Source organism: Podarcis filfolensis (assembly GCF_964270895.1).
Source record: "Podarcis filfolensis genome assembly, chromosome: 14".
NCBI lineage: Eukaryota > Metazoa > Chordata > Lepidosauria > Squamata > Lacertidae > Podarcis > Podarcis filfolensis.
In genome coordinates this window covers 42,299,317-42,327,139 of record NC_139616.1, presented here as the reverse complement: position 1 = coordinate 42,327,139, position 27,823 = coordinate 42,299,317, and the positions used below count along the sequence as shown (strand labels likewise).

Here is a 27,823-nt window from a genome sequence, read left to right as displayed (position 1 = left end):
GGCAGACTCTCACCCTTTTTCAAACACCCTCCCTTATGGAGTGTTCCCTCAGCCTCCTCTCCTCTCCCCTGTCCTTGGGAGTCATAGCCACACAAGCCTTTGAGAGACAGAGATGCAAGAGGTCATCAGAGGAGGGAAGGAAGGAAAGAGGGACAGAGGCCAATGTTACCCACGGCATCCTGACCATTATTCAAGGCACCCCAGTGTGCCATGGCATACTGGTTGAAAATCACTGGTGTAAGGGATTATCTCTACCTATACCAGATTAGGGTAATCATAGGAATAATGTGCAAGAAGTCCTGAATTCCCTCATAACATGAATAAGGTAACATAACGTGGTAAGGCAGCCCCTTCCTTACACTTGTAAGGTATTTTCTTTATCTCTCATATTTGGAGGTGAAAAAGTTCTGGGTTCCCTAGGACTCTTGGAGCCCATACCCCCAGATAGGTGAGATACAGAATACCAGCTTCTGTGTACCAGTAAGTGAGGAAGAGTTGCTCCAGGGCCCTGAGTAGGGTGTTCAGGGAGCAGGAACAGCTTCCTCTCTTCCACCTAGCCACAATCCCTTTCTAGCTCTGATTGGAATTTATTTCCTTTATCTCAGAAGTATTCCAGTTTGAGCTTCCTTGGTCCAGGCTTGCCACACTACACTGATTCTCAGGGAAAGGTGATAAATATTTTATCTAGTTATTTCATAAAATTTATACACTGCTTGATAGTAAAAACAAAAAACAAAAACCCCTCAAAGCAGTTTACTGTCTTTTACTGTAATAATACATTCCCTATTGATAGGGAAAAGGTACCTCCCTTCTCCACACTTAAAAGTGCCCTTAAAAGTGCACAGTATCTGAAGAAGTGTGCATGCACACGAAAGCTCATACCAATAACAAACTTAGTTGGTCTCTAAGGTGCTACTGGAAGGAATTTTTTTATTAAATCATCATAACAAACTGGCTAGTATATTTCAAATTAAAAGCACATCATACATTAAAAGTACATTAAACAAGGCAACTAAAACCTAAACAAAACAAAACATGTTGGGTTAAAAAGAAAAGAGAAGAAAAAAGAGTTTTCAGGTCCCCAATCCATACACCTTTTACTTGGGATGAAGCCCCATTGAGCTTGGTTGGGATTCACTTCCGAGTAACAGCGGCAATTTTAATATGAAATATTAGGCGCAGTACTGCGCCCAGAGCTCAGAAACTGCTCACATTTATAAAATTCCCTGTCATGAAACGTGCCCTTGGGAGAAACTTCCTGGACACCCATATAGGAAACTGCAGTTTTATAGCTTGAAGTAAGTAATGGATGCAATGTCTACTCAACTACTGAAGCTCTTCACTCTTTCTTCTCAGTCAACAGATCATTGGGCTCTCTTGCCATTGCTGGCTGCTGAGATCTTCTGGCTTATAGAAATGATAGGGATAGCATGCATTAATGGGAGTGAAGTGATTGTTTTGTGTGGGTCTCTGTAAATTGTCACTTTGAATTTCCATTAATTGCTATGGAAACAGTGCGAGCTGTTTTATATGAACCCATTCACTGTAGCATGGGAAATTATATGGAACTGCTACAACACCCTTCCAGAGCATTTGTACAAACTAACTCTTTAAAGTGTGTTGTGCTAGAAAATTTATTCAAACTCAGAATAATTTTATTTTATTTTTAAAAGTACACTTCTTGTTTACACTTCCCACTAAAAACATAAATTAGCTTCAATTTTCTTTAGGTCATGTTCTAATAGCTATGTTATTGTGTTCCCTTATGTTACCAAAAAAAAGCCTCTGGAGTCTAAATCTGATCTTTTAGGAGTTCATAGCAGTTTTAAATTAAGATTTTTTTTTAACTTTCTAGATATAACAAAGGTTCCTTTATAAGTAGCATCATGGCCAGAGGCTGTTGCAGTTGTGGATTATGTTCTGAAATTTCTGTCATCAATATTCTTCCTGGCCGCTGCCACCTGCAGCTTTGATTTCTGCTAAAAGGTGTCAGAATCCCACTAATCTGTGTCCTCCTCCCATCCCCCAACTTCTGAAAGTGTTGTGTTGGCTGGACTGAGCACTCCGCCCCAAGTCGGCATCAGAATGTGCTTAAGATCACAGTCCAACACCCTGATACTAAGCCATTGCACCATTATATCTGCTTTTGAAGTTCAAGTGTAATTATGTTGTTATGTAATGTCATGTTTGTTTTAGGCTGTGCTAGCACATCCATTAACACATCTAAATAGCAATTAGATGTTGCTGCACACTCCAGCATTGATATATTAGCTTTGAGTCTCAGGTCTGTTGGTGCCTTCTTGATTAAAATGGTACTCCCTCCCAGCTATTCCACGAGTGAGGCATTCCACAGTGCTGGGAGAAGGGATAGGCGATTTGGTGTCGAAGTAACTCTTTTGTTTGTGTGAATTTGACACCTCTGATCTTAAGAGGTCTTTCTTTGGAATGGCTTCGCTCTGGGAAGTTTATATTATTAGAAAGAGAGGTGTCAACAAATGCCTTGATGCAAAAAAGAAAAAAGAAAAGGCATCAAGGAAGTGTTATTATAATGTGATAATTAATTTTAAGAGAAATACCTCTCATCTATTGGCAATACAGAGGTTGTTAGTGATAGTGATTATGCTTCCTTTTTTAGTGCCAGGTGTGTGTGTTTTTAACAGTGCTGTAGTTTTTTTTAAATGAAGAGTGTTTTCCTATATAAAGAAAATGGAACTTCCATTTGGTAACAGGGATATTCCAGTGGTATGTGTGACTATTGTGAAAGTTCTGTGCTGCTGAGGGGGAAAACCATCTGGGGATTAGAGTATACAGAACAAGAATGAAACACGATGTCATGGAAAAACAGCGAAGTCCTGGGGGAAGCAGATTACAGGCATTTTACGGAGATGAAAAATAACATGTGCCAATGGCAACACACAGTGCTTTTAATTTTGCTACAAAAATTTACATTCCTTTCTCCCTCTGAGATGCATTATAAATATCAATCACTATCTTAAGCAGGACTGGATTTCCTATAGCCAGTCTCTGTTTTCCACTGAGCTTAAATTCTTTTTGTTTTGTTTTGTTTAACATACCAGAAGATTCCCCCCCTCATGTTTCAATTTTTGTTTTGAAATATATATTTTTTGGTATGAAACAGGTCCCACCCACTTTTGTAACATGTGGTACTAATATCTTATTGGCCTCTGTTTATATTATTGCAAGGCATTTTCCCTTTTTCATGGCTGAAACATTACTTTTATTTTATTCTTTGCTTTTCTGAAGAAAAGAAACTCAGCTAGGAATCTCTCAAAGGTGCTTTATCTTGGAACTGGATGAAAAAGGTTTTATTGCTTATCTTCCCATTCCTTATTCAGACTGTAAAATTCAGTTGGGGTGATCGTATCTTATATGCTCAAATACATTTGAATTTTCTTTGTCCTCAGGAGGAGAAGCTTGGCAGAGGACCAGACTATTTTCATTTTTCATTTTCTTTTCCATATGGAGTTTGTATTGTTGTAGCAATATAATTAATGTTTCATTTTGGAAGATTTGGGTTGTTATGGCTCTGAATTAGATGCTTTGTAAGATCATTTACAATGTGATGCCTTTATCTCAGGCAGCTTAACATGCTGAAGTCAGCAGATGACAATTTAACTAATGGACTTTGCTCAGAATTGCAACTAATGGCTTTAGTGTCTTTTACTCTTCATGTAGTATATCTGAAGTAGAAACATGGGAAGCTGCCTTATATTGCATCTTCTGCAAACAGAAGCATGACTATACCCATTATTATCTTTGCAGTACAGCACTGGAGGCCATATTCCTTCTTCTTACTTCAAAAATCATCTTATATTGAATGAAACTTTCTAGCTCTCTGTATTACACAGCATACTGTCAAATGCCTTCTTGAAATGAGTTGTATTGCTTTGCAGGGCAAAGTTCATTATTTGCTTCTGTTCTCTGTAGTTTTTGTTCTTAGTTTGGTAGTTCAATAAAGCCAAAATTTTCTTTCTATCTTTTTTCTTTTAAAAAATAATTTATTCAACTTGAAATATACTCAGAGTCGCAAAGTGATTTCATGCTCTTTATTCAGCTCATAGTGGTGAGGAGGAATGAATCGAAGTCCCCTCAAAGTATCTGCTTTATATACATTATTTACACAATGGGCTGCAAATGATTGGCTAATTCCGGAATTCTACTGTAAGCCAATCAGGTTGTGGATTCACTTCTATCTGGAGCATGATTGGGTGGTTCCTGCCAACCAATCATACTGCTGCATTGTTCTAGGACCAATCAGACTGCTGCATTCTGAATCCTATTATTCTAGGACCAATCAGACTGCTGCAGTTTGGATCCTATTCAACTCAGTACATAACACAACTCATACGTACAAACAAATCCACAACCATTGACAATTTAATTATCAAAATTAAACTCCTATCCCCTTACATAAAGAAAACATAAAAATAAAAGACTTCCTTTATCCCGTAAATGGCCTCCTTATTGTATACTGTTTTGTTTATATGTGATTATTACAATTATGACTTAAAAAACTGCAAAGTCTCCTGTAGAAATTAATCGAAACAAGTCCAGGTATATATTTTGGGGCACTGTTTGGTAAAGTATTCTTTGCATTTCCCCCATTATTTTTGTAATTCTTGTCTGGGTTATCCTCTAATTGTCTCTGTTAATCTGGCCAGTTCAGTATAATCTAATAATTTATCCTGTCATTCACAAATTCTTTCTTCCAATTTCTGGCAAATCCAAAATTTTCTTTTCTTTTACATCCCTGTTATACCCATGACACAACAAACTTGACAAGCAATGTTTAATGCAGCTTAAGAAAAGCAACCCAGGAAATCATAAGTTCATTTTTGGAAAGGAAAAGGTTGTGTGCGTTATAAACTTCTCAGTAATTTTCCCCGATACAGCACCCACTTTTTCAAGGACCCGCCCCCCCCCCCCGTTGTATCCAACTAAATTCTAGGAATAGATCCAGTGAATTGAATGAAGCTAACTATATCCTTTCATTTCATTGGCTCTGCTCTCAGTATGACTAAAGTTGGATACACAACCCATTATATTTCCCAAATTTGTTGACTTCTGGATGCTCTAGTCACACAGTTTGCAAATCAAAATCCTCATAACTTTATTTTTACATATAATACCTTGGTGATCTGATAATTCATGAGTAGCTAAAGGGCATTTTTAAAAATTCTGGAATGTTGCCTTAATGCTACAAACTCTCAGATGCAGATAAAGGCATATTTTCTTTTTATGTTTCATCAGAAGACTATGAGAAGTGCTGCTTTTGTGTTTGAAAATGAAAGAGATGAAAAGTTGGCTGAGGAAAAATATGTCTTGAATGAACAATGTGGGTTCATTACTTTTCTGTAGACCTTGATGGGGCCTGGATTTCTCCAGCTTTGCCTAAAAGCAAAAGTGTGAGTTTTAATGTACAAGTGTGTGTGTATGCACACACACAAACACACACACATGTATGTATGGATGGATGGATAGTGCAAGACTTTGTGTGTGGTTATTTGTTTGAATCTGATTAGAAAGACTTAACACTAAAGAGGAGCTTTGTCTGGACTGTTCGTCCTGAGCTTAGCGCAGCATTCAAAACTCCCATTGTTCTAGGTGCATTTTGTGGCAGGAAATTTCATTAATGTGAGCAGTTTCTGAGCTCTGGGTGCAGTACTGTGCCTAAGATTTCAGATAAAACTGCCACTGCTGGAAGGAAAGGAGGACTTTTTTCCGCCTCCCCACTCTTAGCCACTCTCTGAAGGCTGGAGAAGGGACCCTTATAAGAATATTATGGGAGTGGGCAGGGGAAGCATGGCTTTGGTTTGTTGTTGTTTTGAAGTCTTCAGATGAGGACTAGAACATGTGCAAAATGAACATAAGATTTTAGTTGCAGTTCATTCATTTTCAGCTTTGCATTCTTGTTATTAAAAAGTTTGCCTAGACGTTCTGTTGTTGCACCCATAACCTAGGTTTCAGGTGCCATTTAACTCCAAGCTTTCATATCTCGCTTTCTAACACTGGCTTAGAACTATGTTTAAGCTTCTTCAAGGGTAAGAAAGGAAAGGCAAAGTTAAAATGCAAAAGAGTAGCACTGATGAAACAGGGCTGTGTTTGAGCTAATGTATCTTCCGCTTAAAGTTTACAAATAAAGGAGCTGGAAGACATGCACAAACTGGGTTGGATGATAAATCTGGGTTGATCATTCTAGCAACTGTACATCTACAGATTGCCTGAAACAGGCAAGGCGTCCCAAAGTATGAAGCAATCAGTATTTATGGATACAAAACAAGAAGGTGGGGGCAAACTCTGTCCTGACTTAATAGCATGTAGAGAGCTCTCTGTGCATGCACTTATAAACATGAATATCTCAATAGATGTTTGAATGGATGCATCTGGGCCAGGGGAGGAGCTGGCTGTGAAATAGGGAAAAAACCTCCATACACCTCTGCTTGGTGCTAAATAAATAAATAAATGGATTTCATATTTGTCAGGGAAATAATATTCTATGGATTATCTAAATACATAAATGAGGTGGTAGCAGTTGTAGTAGCTCATCTTCTATATCCTTTGGCTGTACCAGTCTTACCCAATGGGCACCAGCCACTACTGGATTGCCTGACATGTTGACTGTGCTCTTGCTACCACCTGCAGTCTTGTTGGGTAGAAACATAGTGCATTGGTGTTGCCGGTGCGTGTCAGTGGAGGGAGTGTGGAGACACAGATGTGGTACATATGAAGTTGCCTTATGGCAAATCACACCATTCTAGAGTAAGTTCTCTAATATTCCAAAATCTGTCTTTCAGCTGATGGAATAATCGTAGATCAGTTTGCAGTGCACAGTGCAAGCTGGTCTTTGACCGTAGTAAATTATCTGTCTATCTATTCAGTATGTTTTGCTTCTATCTAGTTATGACAATTGCTCTGGAAAGCAGCATGGAAGGCATTACTCTTAAAATTGCTTTTGAGTAAATTTACAGAGGCAGCATAATGAGTTACTGTGCCAGATAAGCAAAAAATCTTCACAAACAAGTAGATTTTAATTTAATGTAATACCGCTTTTGGTGCCTGCACACTCATGCCTCATTGGTGGAAGTAATCCTGCCATATGCAGGATTAATGGTTGTTCTAGCTTAAATGATTATTTGAAAACTTTCCACCACAAAACTCATTTTATTAGAAAGCCCTTAGTGTGCCCTCATTCAGCTAATCCCTTTAATCCAATTATAAATATTAAACATGCCTAATAAGGTCTCAAGAGAAATAATATCTGAACTATGATTTTAAAAAGCTACCTATATTTCGTATTTGAGTTAATTTTGTCACTACCGTAGCAATATAATCTCACTAAAAGCTACAGAATATTTTTTGGCCCCTGCACATCACTGTATAGCAACATGATGGCATGAAGTGCTTATTAGCATTTACTTTTTCAGCATGATACTTTGCTTGATATCTTCTGGTTTGTCTGTTTTATTTGTAGGACAAGTGCTCTCTCTGACTGAGAAAGAGGTCCTATACTTCTCCTTTCACCCAGATTTCATACAGTGGCCCCTTGCAGTGTCACATTTCAGAGTAGGGGTGAGGAATCTCAGGGCAAATGTGACCATCCAGGCCTGTCTGTCTAGTCCTCTGGCACTCCCTGGACCATGCCTCCATCAGAGGTCACACACCCCTCACTAGCCCTACTCAGCCTCCCCACTTAGTGATTTTACATGGCTGTTGTGTATTGTTGTGCTTTTGTGTTGTCAACTGCCCTGTGATCCTTGGATGCAGGGTGGCATAGAAATTTGATAAATAATAGAAATAAAATAAAATAATCCCATGAATGTGCATGTTGCTCTCTTGTCATTTTCATCCTTTTTCCAAACCGTTCTTGGATACAATTGTGTATGTCAAATTGGATTCACTTGCTGTCTGTAGATACACGAAACTCGCTGACAGGAATTAAATATTGCATTGTGAGAGCAGTTATCCAATACATATTAAAAGGAATGTACCTGTTGGACAGTTTTTGCAGTTGAGGCAGAACTGTAGCAAGGTGGAACAGTATAATAATCAGGCATGTAGATCTTCTGAATAATGTTGTGGTTAAATTGACAGCAGCTTAACAGGGTTTGCATGGGGACAGGGTGTCTAGCCCATCAACTGGCCAGCTTGATACCTGGAAAGGTCCTAGGATAAACAGTTGGTCTGTGAGCAAGTCATGCCAGATGAATCTCATTTCCCCCCCAATGGTTACAAACTTGGTGGATCAGGGGAATGCTGTGGATATTGATTTCAGTAAGGCTTTTGGCAAAGCCCCCATGATCTTCCTGCAGAGAAGCTGGTAAAATGTGGGCTAGACAAGGTAACTGTTAGGTGGATTTGTAGTTGGTTAGCTGACCAAACCCAAAGAGTGCTCAGTTCCTCATCATCCTGGAAAAAAGTGACAAGTGGGGTGCTTGCTGCAGGGTTTTGTCCTGAGCCCGTTGTTGTTCAATGTCTTTCTAAAGAATTTGGATGAAGAAGTTGGGGGGGTGCTCATCAAATTTGCAGATGACACCAAACTGGGAACGGTAACTAATGATGGAGACCCTGCTCTTTGTGTCTTCCACAGCAGAGATTAGGAGGGCAGTAACATGAGAAAGCGTGTCACCACCAAGAATGTCCTATCTGTGAAATTTGCTCTGCCTTTACTGTAGAAACATCTGAGAGAAGGCTTAAGACATAGTGAGTGAATAATGTGTGTGTGTCTGTGTGTTTTACCTGCTAAAAATCTTCCCATCTAATAATTACCATACTATCCCTGAATGGGACATGAAGAGTGTGGGAAAAACTTGGAGGAAATTGCATCAATCTTATGCAATACTGTGAATCAGCCTGTAAGGATGTGAATGTGTGGGCAGCTGAAACAAACAGAAATTGGAAGGTAGAAAACTTGAATAGTTTCTGGTAGTGCAACATGGTGTGTTTATATCCCCAGACCAAAACCGTGCTTCTAAAAGATGGAAAATAAAATACGAGCATGCCTGCTTGAAGGGGATTCCAGAGGACTTTACAAAATTAGACTGTGTATGTCAGGCCCTCTGTAACTAGCAGCATCTGTATACTATGGCAGTCATCCAAAGGGTCTGTGGACCTTTTACACACATGACTTCCTGCTCTCCTCTGTGAGAAGGGAAACTGTGCAGAGGATTGCTGATTCTGCTAAGAATTATAAATACACAGTTTGCTTAAAACCCTGTAGTAGTTAGAAAAGTAGGTGGCTGAAGATGAACTTGTGATCTGCTGTAAACTGCAGTAGACAGGCTTTGTGTGAGATAGATTTCTGGAACTGGGCCACTGATTTTTAAAACAGCTTAACCTTTATTTTATTACATTTATATCCTATATTTCTTCCACCATGGAATATTTGAGTCGGGGGAGTAAAAAGGCTTGAATATTTGTTTAAATAGGAAGAAGAAGAAGAAGAAGAAGAAGAAGAAGAAGAAGAAGAAGAAGAAGAAGAGGAGGAGGAGGAGTTTGGATTTGATATCCCGCCTTTCACTCCCCTTCAGGAGTCTCAAAGTGGCTAACAATCTCCTTTCCCTTCCTCCCCCACAACAAACACTCTGTGAGGTGAGTGGGGCTGAGAGACTTCAGAGAAGTGTGACTGGCCCAAGGTCACCCAGCAGCTGCATGTGGAGGAGCGGAGACGCGAACCCGGTTCCCCAGATTACAAGACTGCCGCTTTTAACCACTACACCACACAATAGGTCCCATTAATCCTGGTCAGGAACACCTTGAACTTGAAGCTCCAAGGGAGCTGCTGCTTCAGCAAGGAAGCAGCTCAGACTTCAGTCTCATATAGGAGTTGAAGGTTTTACCCGTTGGTTGCTCTCAGCCAGTCATTGATCTAGACACCTGCTAACTCCTCCACCTGAATGCCTGACTCATTAGCTTTTCTCTTGTGAGCCTGGAGGTGAAGGATAAGGTCTGAGAGCCGAAAATAAACTTAGGCAAGACAATTGGTGTGGAGACTTCAGGTCCCAGGGTGGAAATGTCTAGATCTGATAACTCCTCAACATTGTGGGAGATACAGAGATCTGTTGGGGTGGTGATGGTCTTGCTGCCTGCTCTTCTTCCAAGGAGTCCCCAGGTTTCAGTCCTGGACAGGGGTGAACCTTGACAAATATTCTGCTGGGATTGTTTGTACTGAAAAATATTGTCCCACAATGAAATCTGACCACAAATCTATCATTGTAGGAAATTTTTGTGAGATCCTAAGTAGCTTACAAGTGATGAACTCTTTATTTATAAATGTTATATGGAAGTTGGGGAAGATTCTAGTGATTAAGTAGAAAAGTTGTGTGTGTGTGTGTGTGTGTGTGTGTGTGTGTGTGTGTGTGTAGAACAGTGGACACAAGAAAAGCTGTTCGGAATAATGGACTAGGCCGGTTAGTTTAGTTTTTGCAGTTGTGTTTGTAATAGGTATTGACTTGAAAATGACCATGCAATTCAATCCACCGGCCCCCCAAATATCATACAGGTTTTACTGGAATATAGAGCAGCCATTTTTGTAATGATAACATGCGTCTTAACAAAAAACAGAATACCATTCTTTATTTTACTGAAAATGACTGACCACACTCTGGAACCTTTTAAAGTATCTTTATTACTGGGATTGTGTGCTTAATTGTCACATGATACCATTTCAATGCTTCTGGTCTGTCTCTTGACAAGAAGCAAACTTGTTGACAGCAACCCTTTTTTACATCTCTTCTGAGGTAGAAGCACTAGTCTAATTTTTTCACAAAGCTGGGTTTTGGGGCTTGCAAATGGGCATCATCTTTGAAACTGTTCCAAAGAAAGTTCTGTGACTGGAACTTAGTCTGCTAAAGAAGTACACTGACTGCTAATAAAGACATAAATGGAAATTTAGTTCCATAACTCTCAATCCTCAGTTTAGCTTTACACATTAACTTTAAAAAAACCCTGGCATGGCCTGCAAGTAAATTACCCAGACTTTGCATGGAGGAAGAGGCCCTGAAGTGACCTATGGGGAGGCTGTTGGCTTGGTTTAATTCAGGTATCTGTGTAGTGTGGTGGCCTGCCCTCTGTCTAGGATGGTGCAAGGTTCAAAGTCTGGCAGAGGGTTGAGGACACTGATAATCTGACGTTTTTTCTGCCTAGCTGTACTCTCTCTGTCTATTCTTTACAGGAAGTAAAAAGTAGTAGGCCGTTCTCTCAGTATAGAAAAGAGAGTCCCTCAAATATTGGAACCTGTGTTGTTTTATCTTGCTCATAAATGATTTAGAGTTAGGGGTAACGAGGGAGGTAACAAAATTTGCTGATGATACCAAATTGTTCAGGGTTGTTAAAAAGGGATTGCGAGGCACTCCAAAGGGTATCTTCAGACCGAGTGAATAGAGAGTAAAATGGCAAATGCAATTCAGTGTAAAAGTGGTTCACTTTGGGACAAAAGATCCTAATTTCACTTATATGCTAAGCAGGTCTGACAGTGACTGCCTAGGCATGATAACTTGGGGTTGTAATGGATAGCTTCTTGAAGATGTTGACCCAGTGTGTGGTGGCTGTAAAAACATGTATTACAAATGAGGGATACTTAGGAAAGGGATTGAAAATAAAACTGCCAACTGACGTACTATGTTTTTTAAAAAGGAAAGCATTGTTCTGTTAGTCATATAATTTGCATTTATATGCAAAGACACTGAGCGGGGCATACACATCATGGGCTGTACTATCTGTGTTGCTTGTTCTCCTGGAGAAAGTTCACTTAAGGAAAGAGGAGTAAAGGTCGGCAGTTCAGGAAGTTGATTGGGAGCTTTTAAAGAGTCTTCAAGCAATTTTCTTCTAAAACCATCTTATTGAGCCTTTCCTCAATACTCTTTGAAACCCATCCTAAAAATAGCCCTTACTGTGGATGATTCTGGTTATCATTAACGAAATGTGAATTAACCAATAGATTTTGCATTTTCTTGCGTAGAACGGAGTTGAAACAAATTGTTTCATGTGCCCTGGTAAGTGACTTTTTGTATGCTCTGGCACTAAAAGAAATGGAAACTTCTTTTGTAACTGTATCATGATGGCATCAAGGTATGCTTCAGCTGCTTGCTCAGTTGTGCTGAAACTGTTGCCCTGTGCAGGAAATCTCTTGTTTTCTTTCTTTTTTCTTAAAAAAAGGTGACCTTTCCATCCATGCACTTCCTGCACAAAGCAGTGGACTACAAAAATGTTAGGAATTTGATAGTTAGAAAACAGTTTTTAGCTTTATTATTATTATTATTATTATTAAAAATGCTTAATATTAGAGGCTTCGTTCATCTATGGAAATCTTTATTGGTGTATATTTCAGTATTGTTTTAAGAAGCTGTCCGTGCTGTAGCCTTCTGGTGTCTTGAGGCAGTTCTCTTTAAAACACATCCTCAGTACCATGTCACAAAAAGGCTGTGGATGATTTAAGGTATGTAGAAATGACATATGACAGCAGAGATGGATGGGTGACTTCTTGTTACCCCCACAGACATGGAACCCGGGGCATACCGCCCCGCCCCCCGTTGTGATGCCACTGCATGGTTTAGTGGCATTTTGGGTAGCTGTATTTTTAGAATAATGGGTGGCAATATGAATCAGAAGTGAATCAGAATAAAATAGTGACCCATTTGGGTGGAGGTTACCTTTCCTCTTCCTAATTTCAGAGGAAATATGCCTACACTAGCATGTTTTATTTCCTCTCCCATTGCACCTGTTTTTGTGTGTGTGTGTGTGTGTTGTTGTTTTTTTTAACAGTGCTGTTCCACAGAACACTGAATTCTAGAGCAGACCACCGATAGAGTTAAGATTTTGTTTAGGATTGTCATGTTGCACTGCACCAAAACTCAGACAGCAGCAAACCCTTGTGTTGCATGACTGGAAGCTTTGTCACTTACAGCTTAGTTGCCTAATTTGGGTCTCATACCATAATGTCTTCTCATAATTTCAGCTCTTTGGCCTAGTTTCTTTGTTGCTTTGGCTATAGTTTCCAAATCCTATGATGTGTAAATGCTCTCCTTCGTATGGGTTTTCCCCACACCAGAGTCGGTGATCTTGATGGTGGTGCAATGATGGGTTGAGAAGTACCTACATGATCTGGAAATGTTACCCATAATTATATGGGAGCTGACTACAAGACAGTGACAGACACATCCCCCAATTCAATGAAACATAACTAAAATAGTAGCTTTAAATTCCACGTCTCATCTGTAGAATGCTCTCCCCAGGGAGGTTCGCCTCACACCTTCATTATACACCTTTAGGCGCCAGGCAAAAGCATTCCTTTTTAACCAAGCCTTTGGTTGATTTGATTGACATTGTATGCCCTTTTAAATTGTCATTCTTTTTTGGGGGGGTGTTATTGGGTTGTTGTTGTTTTGATTATATATATATTGTGGTTTTATAATTTGATTTTGTTCTGTGAACTGCTCTGACACCTCTGGGTATAGAGTCGTATATAGATTCAATGAATAAATGAATGGATAATTTAAATATCATCACATGGGAAGGAAGAAGCATCCATGTTTGCAAACCTATTTAAAATGGAGGACTTTTGTACTCAAGATTTTCCAGTTATTGCTGTGAGTTGACTTTTTTTTAAAGGTTGTGGATAACTAAACTGCATATTGTTCCGTCATGGTATTTCTTTGCAGTTTAGAATATATATATGGAAGAGTAAATTTGATTAGTTGGCAATACTTCATTATGTTTTATGGTTGATATTCCTAATTCTTTTGCTATTTATATTCAGAATACCAAGTATTATGAATGCTTCCAACTGGTGCTTATTTGGCGTTGAGAGTAACTTCAGTAGTGGTCAAATACATTGAAGAAGAGACAAAAATATTTATTTTTTAAAAAATAACATTTGCTGCTTCTTTTTATCCAGTTTTCAAAATGTTTGTGTTTTTAGATAAGCAAAAAGCATTTGCTGTTTGAAATGACTTCATTTATTACACTTTACTGATAATGTGGAAAAAATAAAGTTGCTAATTATTTCAATATTTGTCTATCATGAAGTCTGAGGCACGAACTCCTTTTATCTTTTTTTTAAAGCAAACAGTTTCCAAATTACCCTGTGCTGTACCTCCTCGTTGAAAAGATGTGTTAGTCCAGTTGTTAAGCTGACAGTGTTGAATTATGTATGGGAAAATGTGACAGCCTGAAGGTGTTTACTGTTAGACTAATACTTCCCCTAAATGACAAGAGCTTCTCTTCACAAGAAAACATATTATAAATATGCTTTGTTATGTCAGAACTAGCCCAAACTGTGGTTAGCTTTAATGATGGTTTGTTCAGACGCGCCATCTTCACATTAAGATTTTAAAATCCTGGGTTGTATAGTGAAAACTAATTACAGTTTCCAGTTCAGACATAATGGCAAATAACAATTAATTAAAAATTAATTAAAAATAGGGGGGCTGTATCCAACCAATTTTTATTGTCTCCATTAATTTCAGTGGGTATGCTTGGATGCAACTCAACAGCATATGCTCTTTACCGCCTAATGAATATGAGGGCAGTCGAGTGGGAAGCAGGCTCATGCATGCAACAATAAACTATGGTTTTATGTTACTGCTGAAAAAATATGCTGGCTCCCTTTGCTGGCTGTACTTGACTTGAGGCACAACTGAGGATAAAACAGAGTTACAAGAGAACCAAGATGAAGGAAGACTTTAATGCCCTTTGATTACTGGAATGATGCTTGTAATATGAATGTAATACACAATAGAATGGAAAGCAGTTTACTTTTTATAATGTGAAAACTATCTGTCATTCATATTGAAACCCTGAGACAATTGCATTTGTTAGTTAATACAAAGTTCTGTATACTGGCACCACTATTTTCTCCAAAGTTGGTCATTAAGAATGTTGTCTGTGCTTTCTTGGCACAAACTCTGTTGATGTGAATGAGGCTTTTACTTGTGAAACATGAAGTACCAGAGTATAAAGCAATTATACATAATTGTGTGTGTTTTCCCCTCCAGTGCCTGATGATCTTTCTGTAGAAGAGAGAGAGGAGCTTTTCAATATTCGCCGTAGAAAAAAAGAATTAATTGATGATATTGAGGTAAATATTTTCCTTAAATCAAAATGTCGGTTGCTCTGAAATTAATGATACAAACTGTGTATTGAGTTGTAAAACACTATGGTAGCTTTTTACCACAGTCTGAAGGGGTTAATTTCCAATAATTGCTATTAGAATTAGATGTCCCAAGTGCTGTACCTCTGCAGAAATTGATGTCATAGTTGTTGGCATCCATCTGTCTCAAGAGACAATGGAGTGCACCTCCGGGGGTGAAGTCAAACCACTGCAGTATAGCACATAGTGACCTCCCTGGGGCGCAAGCCTGGGCAGTGTGCATGGGGGTCCTGGGCTGCCCAGACGATAAGACCTCCCTTTTGGTCTGACTGATGTGGTCCAAAGGAAAGCAGAGCAATACACTTGGCACCAGCTTGGCTGCAGTAGTTGCTGGAAGGAGGCATACAAGGCCCCACCCAACTTTTTTGGGATTCCACTCCAGATTTGTGTAGGGTTTACTCCTTGCTCTTTTCTTTTCTTGAAGATATCCCACAAGACAGCAGAGGTTTAGGATCAGAGTTTTCCTTCTCCTACATGGGCTATCTTCCCAGCTTGACAGGCCCCATCTGCCCCTTGCTTCCCTCTACATGTGCAGAAACTGCATTCTTGACCATTGCATTGGACCCACAATTGGTCTTATGCGCTCAATCCGGCGGAGCCTGTCTTCTCATGCAGGGCAAGTCCTAACGCACTGGGGGTTTGAGACCCATTGGCTACCAGCCAGTCAAAACCATTTGCCAGGTGTGGCTGTTGTTGCATGCTGACAGCTTCTAGGAGCCACATGTGAGAACTGAGTGCAGGGTGAGGACCAAATGTGGACAAACTACCCCAGAAGGAGCACAAGGTGTCCCCCACCAGAGGTCCTACCCCTCCGCTAACACCTCATACACCCAAATGTCATAGTGGTGTGTGAATAGTATGAAATTGCAGGTAAATACAACAGAGCAGACTTTTGTGATAGGATTGTTGCTCCATTTCTAAATTCAAAAAGAAGCCAGTGGAATCCACCTATTTTTGGAAAAGCTGTTTAATGTTCGCTTTTATTCTTCTCTCATTTTTGCAGCGGTTAAAATTTGAAATAGCAGAGGTTATGACTGAAATTGATAACTTGACAAGTGTAGAGGAAAGGTAAGCTGACTTTGTCACATATGTGCTTTATGGAAAAGCAGCATTCTGTTGCTTCAGCTTTTTTGAGGGCCTTGCAGAAATAGCCTAACTTCCAGCAGAGACCTTGATCATCTTCTTGGCCCCTATGTACTGCCTGTCTTCAAGGTGGGGAATATAATTAGTAGTAGTTCTATTATTGAAATTTACTGCTTATTCCCACAAAGAGCTAGTTTAGCAAATGTAGGATGGGGTACAGCAACTAGTTAGCCCCATGATTATGATATTCAGCACCACGGGCACTACAAAGTTGAGAAATGGCAACTGAGTGCACTGTTTTGGGATGTGTCTCTCCCTTTTACCTTGCACATAACACCACTGTTCCTGCGTCATTGTAAGCTTCCCCTTGATGGCTGTGCATTTGTGTAGGTTCTGCACATTTAGTATTAAACTTGGCTAAGATGATTCTTGCTATTTGGTCCATTAAAATCAATGGAGCATGTGTCTGGAACCTATAGGACACAAAATGTTGTTGTTAATTTATTTATACCCCACCTTTCTCCCTTCAAACTGCTAAAAATATAGGAAAAATCATGATTAAAAACATTGATAGAATTAAAGCTATATAAATCTATAAAATACTGTATATTTAAAACATACAAATAATTGTAATAAAAATAATTGTAATGGAATGGCACACACCCTTTAGTTAAAAGCAGTAATTTCCCAAAAGGCTGTCTTCACCTGCTGGCAGAAGGACAGCAAATAGGCAGCCTGTCTAGCTTCTCCAGGGAGGGAGTTCTGAAGTCTGGGAAGCAGCCACCAAGAGGGCTGTGCAATTTACTTATACACCAAAGTAATTAAGTAGCATCCTGATCTTAGCAAATAGGGTGTATCTAGCCTGCTGTGCTGTCTGCCACTTTCAGTACTTTTGTTAAAGTTAATACTCAGTATGTCGCTCTGGGTGCATCTGGGTTTGTGTTGACTGGAATGCCATTAGAATGCAGTGTGTCCTCGTTTCTGCAACACTTTTTTCTGTCTTTGTGTGATGCAGCTAACATAGTGCAGACTCCCACAGTTTCTCTGGCACAATGTCCTCAGCTGGCATGTTCAGCCACTACAACATCATAGGCTGCTGTTTTGTGCTAGCGCTGCAGCAGACCTAAAGGCTTATTTGCCAGTACAGAGACTCCAAAGATTGCACCGCCAATTGGCTTGGATTGAAATAATCCAGTTTAACTGGTTTGTGAGTTTAAGCCATGCACATTATCCTCTTTAATGCCCTTCCTCTAATGTATGTCAGGAGGGTTTAAACACAATGTATTAAAAATCTATAATGAAGTCAAAGCTACTTTGAATTATTTTTGAGGTTAAATATTTCCCTTTCACTTTGGGAGTAAAAGTTCAGCCATTCCATCCTATTCATACTAGCTGTATAAGATTAACATGTAAATAACATTTAAAATGTATATATCAAAGGTGTTTAACCAAATACATCTGTGTAATCTTCTTTTCCTTTTACTTCCCCCCTTACAAATATACAGCAAAACTACACAGAGAAATAAACAAATAGCTATGGGAAGAAAAAAGTTCAATATGGATCCCAAGAAGGTAGGACTTTTGTGTTCTTGAGAATGTATGCTTCTTATATATTTATGAAGTTTTATATCCCACTTTTCAGTTACGAGAGATCCCAAGGCAGCTTGCAAAGTAGATTAAAAACATATATACAATAAAATCACAATGAAGTACGGTCGTACCTTGGAAGTCAAACAGAATCCGTTCTGGAAGTCTGTCTGACTTCTAAAATGTTCGGAAACCAAAGTGCGGCTTCTGATTGGCTGCAGGAATTTCCTGCAGCCAACCAGAAGCTGCGGAAGCCCCATTGGACATTTGGGTTCCAAAGAACGTTCACAAACTGGAACACCCACTTCCAGGTTTGAGGTGTTCAGGAGCCAAATCGTCCGAGTACCAAGGAGTTTGGGATCCAAGGTGCAACTGTACAGAAGAATGGAGAGTTAAAAAGCCAGAGCAACATCAAACCATTTGTAGCAGTTGGTACAAATAAAAAATGACCCCAAAGACTGGCAAAATAAGACTGTCTCAGCCATTCACCTAAGGCAGGGTGATTCAACATATGGCTTGCCAGGCCTTTTTTGGCAGCCCCAGGCAAGGCAGGGAGCTGCAGCACAGGGAAGGAGACCTGAGAGCTCTGTCAGAGTCCTAGAGTCCTCCTGTCTCCTTCCCAAAGCCTAGTTCTGTTTGCTTCATCAGCGCACATAAGGCACGTGTATTCTTCCTTGGTGGGGATTTTATAGAGACCTGTGCTGGCATAAGCGCTAACAGACAGCCGCTGACAGGGAATCAAGGCTGACTTCACAAGGATGATCCCAAGATGGAGCTTCATAGCTGATGCCATTGTTCTAGGGGGACTGCTCACCTTTCCCTGCATCACATGCAAAGTGCTGCGCTAGGCAACTGCCTTAGAGTGTTTGGCATATACTGAGTCACACCATTGACCTATTGCTCAGTATTGTTGCTGCTGGCCAGTAGCCTAGCTATCCAGATTCTCAAGAAAGGAATGTTCTCATCCCTACCTGGAGATGCCAGGGATTGATCCTGCACAGAAAGCAGATACAGCCCTGCAACCAGGACTAGTCCCTGCTCTGTATTTCTCCATGTTATCGTTCCTCTGAAAGATGTTGCAGCTCAATGTTTACATATACTGTATTTAATAATATAAAGCACTTTATGCTCCTTGTCTCATATCTTTGAGAGACAGCTTAACCAGCACATATTTGCCTCTTCTTTCAGTTCTTTGCCTTTTTCTTGTTCTTTTTTTCCTGCTTTAAAAGCTTGAATAGGTCTGGAGTCTTGTTTTCCTAAGTGGTTTGTTTCGGAAGATGACAAAATATTTGCTTGGGGCATCTGAATTTCCAGAAAGCAGGCTTTATTAAAGTGAAGTAATTTCAGAAGCATACAGATTTAAAAAATGGAGTCTATTGATGAGATTTTGAATTGTGACTAATTTCTTAGCTTTCAGTGGTTTTCAGCATGAGTGGAAACATGGTTGGCAGACATGTTCCCCTTTGCAGTGAAATGTGCATCTTTCTTTGCGATTTTTAAAAATGAAGTTGATTGTTGGTATTCATGTTCCAGCTGGGTGTTCAGGGAAGTTTTCTAGATAGTAAAGCAATTCAGAGGGAGACTGGGTAGAGGAGAGGAAAGATGGGGTAGGGGAAAGAGAGAGCATACAGTTTCCTATACTAAAAATAGCTCCTCAGACTGATAAAATGGCATTGGGTTTGCCCTGATAAAGTAGGTTGCAGTTGTTGACTGAATTGTCCAGTCGCAAAATATTTTACTGCTGTTGTTTCTGCAATCTGTCTGCTTACATCCAAATGCTCGTTCCATTTGTTCACAAATATTGTTTTTCATTATCTCCAGTTTATTTTTAAAAACCACATTTGAGCTTGCTGATTTTAAAAATGAACCATTGCCATTTCTGTTGCATTGTTGCAAGTGCCATTGCTGCTTAAGATAACAGCAATAAAACCAGTAATAAAAACATGATTAAACTCATTTAAATCCTGTTAAAATGCACACACGCCAACCTGAATAAAAAGGTGCAAACTTGCTTCCCAACAGAAAATAAAAAAGGGGAGGACATACTCTTCCTTGCCTAATCGCACCGACCCCTCTCGCTCTCCAGGCTTCGCGCAGATCTCCGCAAGCCGTGGGAGCCCGCACCGGGCTCCCGCGGCTTGCGGAGAGTTGCCTGCATGCCGAAGGCTGGGCGCGCTGAGCTCAGTGTGCCCAGACTTCGCGCGGCTTGCGGAGAGTTGCCTGTTCTGGGGCTGGGGTCGGGGGAAGCTCGGGCTTCCCCCGCCCCAGCCCCGCGCCTGGGGGGGAAATAAATTTTCCCCCCTTTATTTTCCCCCCAAAAAACTAGGTGCGCCTTATGGGATGGTGCGTTCTATAGGGCGAAAAATACGGTATCCATTTGCCTTTTTCCAACCCAGTAAACCAGAGTTTGTGTTTGCCCTGCAAACCGCCATTGGAAATGATGGTTTGATCCTGGTTACTAATCCTGGTTTGCAGGGCAAACACCCCCCCTAGTTTGACAGTTCTGATGAAATAGCAAAATAGGATGTGCCGCAAGCCAGGGAGGGAGGGAATAGCATTGTGTGAGTCCATGTATCTTTTAAAAGATTTCATTCATGTACTACCAAATCATAACTGTCTGTTATGTCTGAACCGGCTCACATGTCTGTGCTCTATTTCAAAGTCATTTGACAGAATTGGAGATTATTTTATTGACTTCAGGACATACCATTATATGTAGCTCTTTTTCAATCCTTTGTATGTTTACTTAGAGGTAAACCCCATTCTGGTCAGATTACAGGTTTCAGCCTTAGCTGAAATAAAGACACAAGTTTAGATTAAAATACGGTGCATAATATATAAGGCTATATATAATTTTATAGATACAAATGCACTGAATGCTAATGTCACAGTTAGCTCCATGGCTCAGATTACTATAACTAACTGCTTTATCTGACGATACAGTTGTAATTACATGGTGTTATCTATTTTTCTATCTACTCACATTGAAGTTTCCCAGATCATGCTGTGTGTCAAGTCATTAGCATGATGAACAGACAAATATTCAGTTATAAGAAGATTATCTCTGTAATTTGCATCCTGAGGGCTAACATGGAATAGATAATAATTTATATCATTACTATTTGTTTAGTAGATCTTCTAAAATGATTTAATGTAATAATAAAAGACTTGCAAACAACAAGCATCATTTGCTTGTCAACAATATACCTGCATTTAATAAATATTGAAAAAGAAAAAATAGAGAAAAGAAGCAGGGATTAAAGATGCGGCAGATTAAAATTCCTTAATCTGTTTATAAACATACGTAGGTCTCTTGTATTGACTCAGACAACTGGTGCATCTAGCTTGGTATTATCTGTTTCAATTTAGGGTCATGCATGTCTTTATGAGTCTTCAAATGTGTATTGAAGATCTATTTATTTCCAGTTTATTTTCCTTAAAAGCATATTAGTCTGCTGCTGATGCTTCATCTAGTGCTGAATTGCTTTATTTGTTTTTAATGATATTATCCTGGGGTGAACAATATTGTTGCCTATTTCCACTGCTATCTTTTCAGAGGGTTTAAGGTGAATTGTGATTGTACATTTTATGTTTATATCTTGTAAACTGCTTTAACTGCCCTTTAGTCGGGCTAAAAAGTCCTTAATCAATATACAAAGCAGCTGTCCAAAGCCTTGGGCAGAGTTATTTTCCACCTTGTATACTTATAATCTTTTAACTAGTGATACAAGGAATTTATATTGAGATGCTATGGAGACATGATTAGGCAAGGAAGAGTGCTATTGTGTTCATGTCTTGTTTGTGGACTTCCGCTAAGCACCTGATAGGCCGCTGTGAGAACAGAACAGAATGCAGGACTTTGTTGTGTAATTCAGCAGGGATGTTCATAATAGCTGATTATTTTGATTATACGTATTTTGATTTAGTTTCAGTAAGGTAAGGGGGATGATCCAAACAGTGGCGTAGCGTGGGTTGTCAGCACCCGGGGCAAGGCAAGTAATTTGCGCCCCCTAACCCGTGGATTTGCGCCCCCTAACCCGTGGATTTGCGCCCCCTAACCCATGGATTTGCCCTAACCCCAGATGTTGCGCCCGGTGCGGCCCGCCCCCCCTGCACCCCCCACGCTACGCCACTGGATCCAAAGGCTTCCCAGAAAAGGTGAGCTTTGAGGAGGGTGTGCACAGATGAGGCTGCATTTGTCAACCATAGGCAAACTCCTACTTATCAATGAAATCGATATAATAACTCCACAGCTTAATATTTCCAGAACATATAATCTTGTGAAGACGAAAGCAACTGAATTCATTTCCTCCTGCTGCTTTTTAGGGAATCCAGTTCCTCATAGAAAATGACCTCTTGCAGAATACTCCTGAGGACATTGCACAGTTCCTTTATAAAGGGGAAGGGCTAAATAAAACCGTCATTGGAGATTATCTCGGTGAAAGGTAAGTAGAGAACAACCTGTGTGTCTTTTTATGTTAAGCTTGACATGGGGAGCCATTCTTGTGATTCTTTTTGTTCTCTTTGACCATGGCTATATATCATGCACATCTGTAAGAATATATATGCCATGCAGGAAAATAGGAACACCTGAGAAGTTTTTCAGTATGACTATGATGCAGAAATATCACCCCACTACCCAGCAGATGAAAATGTACTTTGAGGTTTTTGCTTTTGTTTTAAAATGGTTAAATATTTATGTTGAAAGCATATGGTGACCACAGTCCAGCAAACCAGCAGTGCATCTTAATGGGCAGCTATAGAAAGCAGAGAGTCTGTAGGCACAGACTTTATCCTATCACCTGTGGCCTCCCTACTAAGTAATTTGCAGTATTCAACTTACCTCCTTATATAAGCACATTTATTATTTATTCCTTTGATAGGAACATAGGAGCGGCTATACATGACACCAAATGTTTGTCCAAACCATCCCAGTATTGTCAACTTTGTTTGGGCAGTAGTTCTCCAGGGTCTCAGGTGTTCACCTCACCTGCTGCCTGATCCTTTTAATTGCTGTGAATTAGACCTGGGGCCTTCTGCATATGATGTATATATTCTGTGATTTAGCTGTGGGCCCTTCCCTGTCTTTGTAAGGGATCTCCACCATTGACTCATACCCTTTCTCATAATGTGCTTCCTGATCCTTCTTACTGGAAAAGCCATGGATTGAATGTGGAACCTTCTGTGTTCAAAGTGTGTGCTCTACCACAGCTCGAAGCAGCTCATATAGGTTTGCGAATTCCAAGGGGCATTTTCTCCATTGCATTCCTTTTCTTCTGAAACTCAGAGTTCTTAAAAATAAAAATCTAGATAGGAATGCATGTGGTTGGGCAGGGACTGTTTCTTCTAACTGGAAGCAAAATGACACATTGCACAGGTGTATCTTCTTCACACATGCTTTCCTGAGTAGAGGAAACACTTATAAAAATAAGTGTATAGGATTAATGATAATTAAATGCTTGGGTTTTGTGATGCAAATCTCGGGAGGTTTCAGAGTTAGATTTTGACAATCATGTGTGGCATTTAATGTTGAGACCAGAGAAGAAGAGCCTGCTAATCTTAGGAGACAGCTGGCTACATAATTATTAGCTATCAGCAAGGCTACTGCCTGTCCTAATAATAGTTATTTTCGTCTGTTTAATGTTGTCTTCTGTGAACATCTTATTGGTGGTAATATATAGTTTAAGCCGGCACTTCAGAGGGATAGCAGCATCCCCTAGCTTTTAATGTGAACAAATATTAAACATAAAGGCCATTCTGGCTGCAAATTTGACCTTTAAAATGTAGAACCAAAACTGCAATCAATGTATAGCAAAGACTGCAAACTTAAATCATCTTGAGAGCTTCTTTATCCAATTTAACCTGGATTTCCTGGTCTGCAAACAGCTTCAGGTCCCTCACCCCCCCCCCCTTATACGTGACTGAAAATAGTACAGACTCTGGCAGAGAGTATCTTAATAGATACCAGATGCCTTATTGTGATGTAATGCTTCTTGGAGACGAAAATATGGGGCATCGTTCACAAGCTCCGTTGCAGTCGCAAAATGGCATGAACAAAAGTAGTAATTCATACTGGAGGACTAGATACTCTCAGTCTCTTTGGGTGTGAATATCTAACATGGTATTTCAGAGTTTCTTAGGAGTAAGGCTTTCTTGTGTTTCTAATGTAGGCAGTTGAAAGTTAAAGAACATTGTTCTGCAACAGAACTGAGCTGCTTTTTTGTGTTGTTCCTAATTTATGTCATTAAATTGTAGCTAATATAAAATATACTTTTTTAAAAAGAAAGTGTAGCTAACTATGTACATCTGGAGTGGGAAACTTCTGTTCTATGGATCTAATTAAACCTGCTAGGCCATCGTATTTGCCCTGTGAGGCCATTCTGGCCAAGCTGCGTCCCCCTGGCCTATACCTGACAAATAGCTCAGGAGGCCAGGCCTAGTGAACACAGCAACTCTTCCCAGTAGATCTTGCCCCAATGAGGCAGTTGTGTGGACTGTATGAAAGTTTTGTAGCTTAATACTTAGAGGCACGGTGGAACTAGGAAGTGTTTAGAACTGCAGTCCTAGCCATGTTTACTTGAAAGTAAGTCTCACTGAATTTGGTAAGATTTACGTCTGAGTAACAAGCTTAGGATTGTGCTGTACCACTTGTGAATGGCATGTCAGTTCAGGGGAGATAAGTTTTAGCCAAGTGCGTATTATCTTTAGCAAGTTATTTAGTGTCTGAGAATTTTCCAAACACTTTCTCGACATTTCTTCCGATGGTTAAATGCCTATATGTATACTAAAAATATATTTAAAAGACATCCTCACGTGCCCATCTGTCTTTGGGGAGGATCAGCTTGCAGTGCAGAAATGTACAATGTATGCAATAATTTGAATGTTTGAGATGGGAAGTTCAAACTGAGGAATTTTATAGCTTTAAGGTTCTGGGCAGGCAAAACTATCTTTTTTTTCTTTCATTTATCCTCCCAAAAATCATGTGGTCATTATTTTTTCTATTTTACAGATGGATGACAACTGTGTTGTCACTATTTCTGTTTTATACATGAACTGAGCCTTAGGGAGAGTTCCTTGTCAAAAGACACCCAAAGAGCCTATGGCTAAGCTACAATTGGTCTTCACACCCACATCTAAATTTCAGTTCCAGAGCACTGTTCTTTATTGGTGGGTCAGGACCCACAAAAGGGTGATACCAGGACCTAATATGGGTTACCCTAGTGGTATCACCACTACCTTCTTTTGAAAAATAATTAAACAACAAAAAGAAAGTCTGAAATCTTGTGAATGTCTTTATGTGTGTGTGCTTGGGAGAAAGGTGGGATAGAAATACTACTACTACTACTACTACTAGTAGTAGTAGTAGTAGTAGCAGTAGTGTGCAGAGGAAAAGTTCTCAGCGGCCTTTGATACAATTGACCATAACATCCTTCTGGACCGTCTAGAGGGGCTGGGAGCTGGGGGCACTGTTATACAGTGGTTTCACTCCTTCCTCCTGGGCCGTGTTCAGAAAGTGGTGGTGGGGGATGAGTGTTCAGACCCCTGGGCCCTCACTTGTGGGGTGCCTCAGGGTTCCGTCCTCTCCCCCATGCTTTTTAACATATATATGAAGCCGCTGGGAGAGATCATCAGGGGGTTTGGACTGGGTGTCCATCAATATGCAGATGATACCCAGCTCTACCTCTCTTTCAAATCAGAACCAGTGAAGGCGGTGAAGGTCCTGTGTGAGTGCCTGGAGGCGGTTGGAGGATGGATGGCAGCTAATGGATTGAAGTTGAATCCTGACAAGACAGAAGTACTGTTTTTGGGGAACAGGGGGCGGGCTGGTGTGGAGGACTCCCTGGTCCTGAATAGGGTAACTGTGCCCCTGAAGGACCAGGTGCGCAGCCTGGGAGTCATTTTGGACTCACAGCTGTCCATGGAGGCGCAGGTCAATTCTGTATCCAGGGCAGCTGTCTACCAACTCCACCTGGTACGCAGGCTGAGACCCTACCTGCCCGCGGACTGTCTCGCCAGAGTGGTGCATGCTCTAGTTATTTCCCGCTTGGACTACTGCAATGCACTCTACGTGGGGCTACCTTTGAAGGTGACTCGGAAACTACAACTAATCCAGAATGCGGCACCTAGACTGGTGACTGGGGGCGGCCGCCGAGACCACATAACACCGGTCTTGAAAGACCTACATTGGCTCCCAGTACGTTTCCGAGCACAATTCAAAGTGCTGGTGTTGACCTTTAAAGCCCTAAACGGCCTCGGCCCAGTATACCTGAAGGAGCGTCTCCACCCCCATCGTTCTGCCCGGACGCTGAGGTCCAGCGCCGAGGGCCTTCTGGCGGTTCCCTCATTGCAAGAAGCAAAGCTACAGGGAACCAGGCAGAGGGCCTTCTCGGTAGGCGCCCGCCCTGTGGAACGCCCTCCCATCAGATGTCAAAGCGATAAATAACTACCTGATATTCAGAAGACATCTTAAGGCAGCCCTGTTCAGGGAAGTTTTTAATCTGTGATATTTTACTGTATTTTTGGTTTCTATGGAAGCCGCCCAGAGTGGCTGGGGAAACCCAGCCAGATGGGCGGGGTACAAATAATAAATTATTATTATTATTATTATTATTATTATTATTATTATTATTCTTGCACTCAGCTGAAAATACTGCATTTTTTTTACTCTGAACTAGTCTTAAACCTTCTGCATTTACCACTTGCTTCTTATAGTGAACCAGATTTGCATGCAGGACAACAAATAGTTTTGAATAATTTTTTATGTAACTGACAGACGGAAAATCGGAAGTCCTTTTTATTCTTCTCTTTTCTCTCTGTCTTTTCTTCTTTAAGATCGTTCTTTTTATCTTCTCTCTTTTTTCTTTTGTTTTCCTTTGGTGTCCTCTGCTCTGGGCCGTTATTGGGGTCCAAGGATTACACACACATGGGTGGGTGGATGGAAGGACTCTGAGTGAGAAGTCAGAGAAGGGAAGACTTCCCAGGGTGAAAGGCTGGGAGAAGAAAGGAAAGCTCTCAGGCAAGAGCTGGGAGGGCCCACCACTTTGTGTGAGACGGGGCTTAATGGCTACCTTTGAGAGAGGACTGTGTTTTCTTTTCTCTTTCTCTGTTTTTGTGTTTCGTTTTAGAATAGTTTCTTTTATTGTATCATGAAATAAGCTTTAATAAGAGCTTATAAATGGATAACAAATAGTGCCCGGTTGCCATAGATGGCAAGGCATTGCATGCAGGCACTAGCTGGTCCACCCATTAGCAAGGTGAGGTGGTAGCCTCAGGTGGCAGATCCAGCCTCCTCTGCTGCCTCCTACCTCCTCCTCCTCCTCCTCCTCCATGCCCAGCCACCCCCTTTGCCACTACCTGCCACTTCGGAGGCAGCAGCAGTGGAGGGTGGGGGAGAGGTGTCAGGGTGGGAGCAGCATTTTCTGTTTTGCCTGAAGCAAGCTGGCCCTGTGGAAGTGAGTCAGTGGACTGTCATTGGCAAGGGCAGGGAGACCAGGACAGCAGTTCAACCTCCCTCTGTGTCCAACATAGAAAGCATGTAGTCTGCCAGGAGAGGGAAATCCCCTCTTTTGAACCCAGCATAGGATTGCAGTGGACCTCTGGACAAGGGACAGAATTTTCTACCCCTCCTCTACCAGCTTCCACCCTGCTGGAAAATACAGACTAGAAATGGCTGTACCATGTCCAGATAAGGTTGAAGTTGTGTACTGTATAACCAAGAGGGAAACCTAGAGGTATTTCTCCGAAGGATTCTTCTTGAGTGTATTTTCTAAATAACGTTAATTACTTTCTTTATTCCATTCCCATTGAGGATAAAAACATTCCTTTTGATGCGTTGATCTACTAATTTCCCCTTGGCAAGAGCTTCTATTGTATTTATAACAGCAACAACTTGCTCACATCCTATTTAATGAGTGGAGTTTTCAACATATTAATTAAAATACTTGAAAAGGTTTGTTATGTACACTTAAGGAGGCGATTCAGGCACCT

The 27,823-nt window shown here is 40.5% G+C and overlaps 1 protein-coding gene and 1 long non-coding RNA gene across 2 annotated transcripts in view; one reads left to right on the top strand and one right to left on the bottom strand.

Annotated features, from left to right (window-relative positions):
* Positions 1-27,823, top strand: part of CYTH3 (cytohesin 3) — a 63,841-nt gene that overhangs the window by 20,019 nt on the left and 15,999 nt on the right. Inside the window, exons 2-5 of the mRNA XM_083585326.1 lie at positions 15,012-15,094; positions 16,170-16,234; positions 17,755-17,821; positions 22,163-22,281. Coding sequence (XP_083441452.1) covers positions 15,012-15,094; positions 16,170-16,234; positions 17,755-17,821; positions 22,163-22,281 — 334 coding nt within the window. The remainder of the gene's footprint in view (positions 1-15,011; positions 15,095-16,169; positions 16,235-17,754; positions 17,822-22,162; positions 22,282-27,823) is intronic.
* LOC310749033 lies at positions 16,241-18,793 on the bottom strand. Its single transcript, XR_014541444.1, has 3 exons — positions 18,326-18,793; positions 16,580-16,722; positions 16,241-16,371 (listed from the first exon to the last, which is right to left on the bottom strand). It is a non-coding gene; the product is annotated as an uncharacterized lncRNA (long non-coding RNA).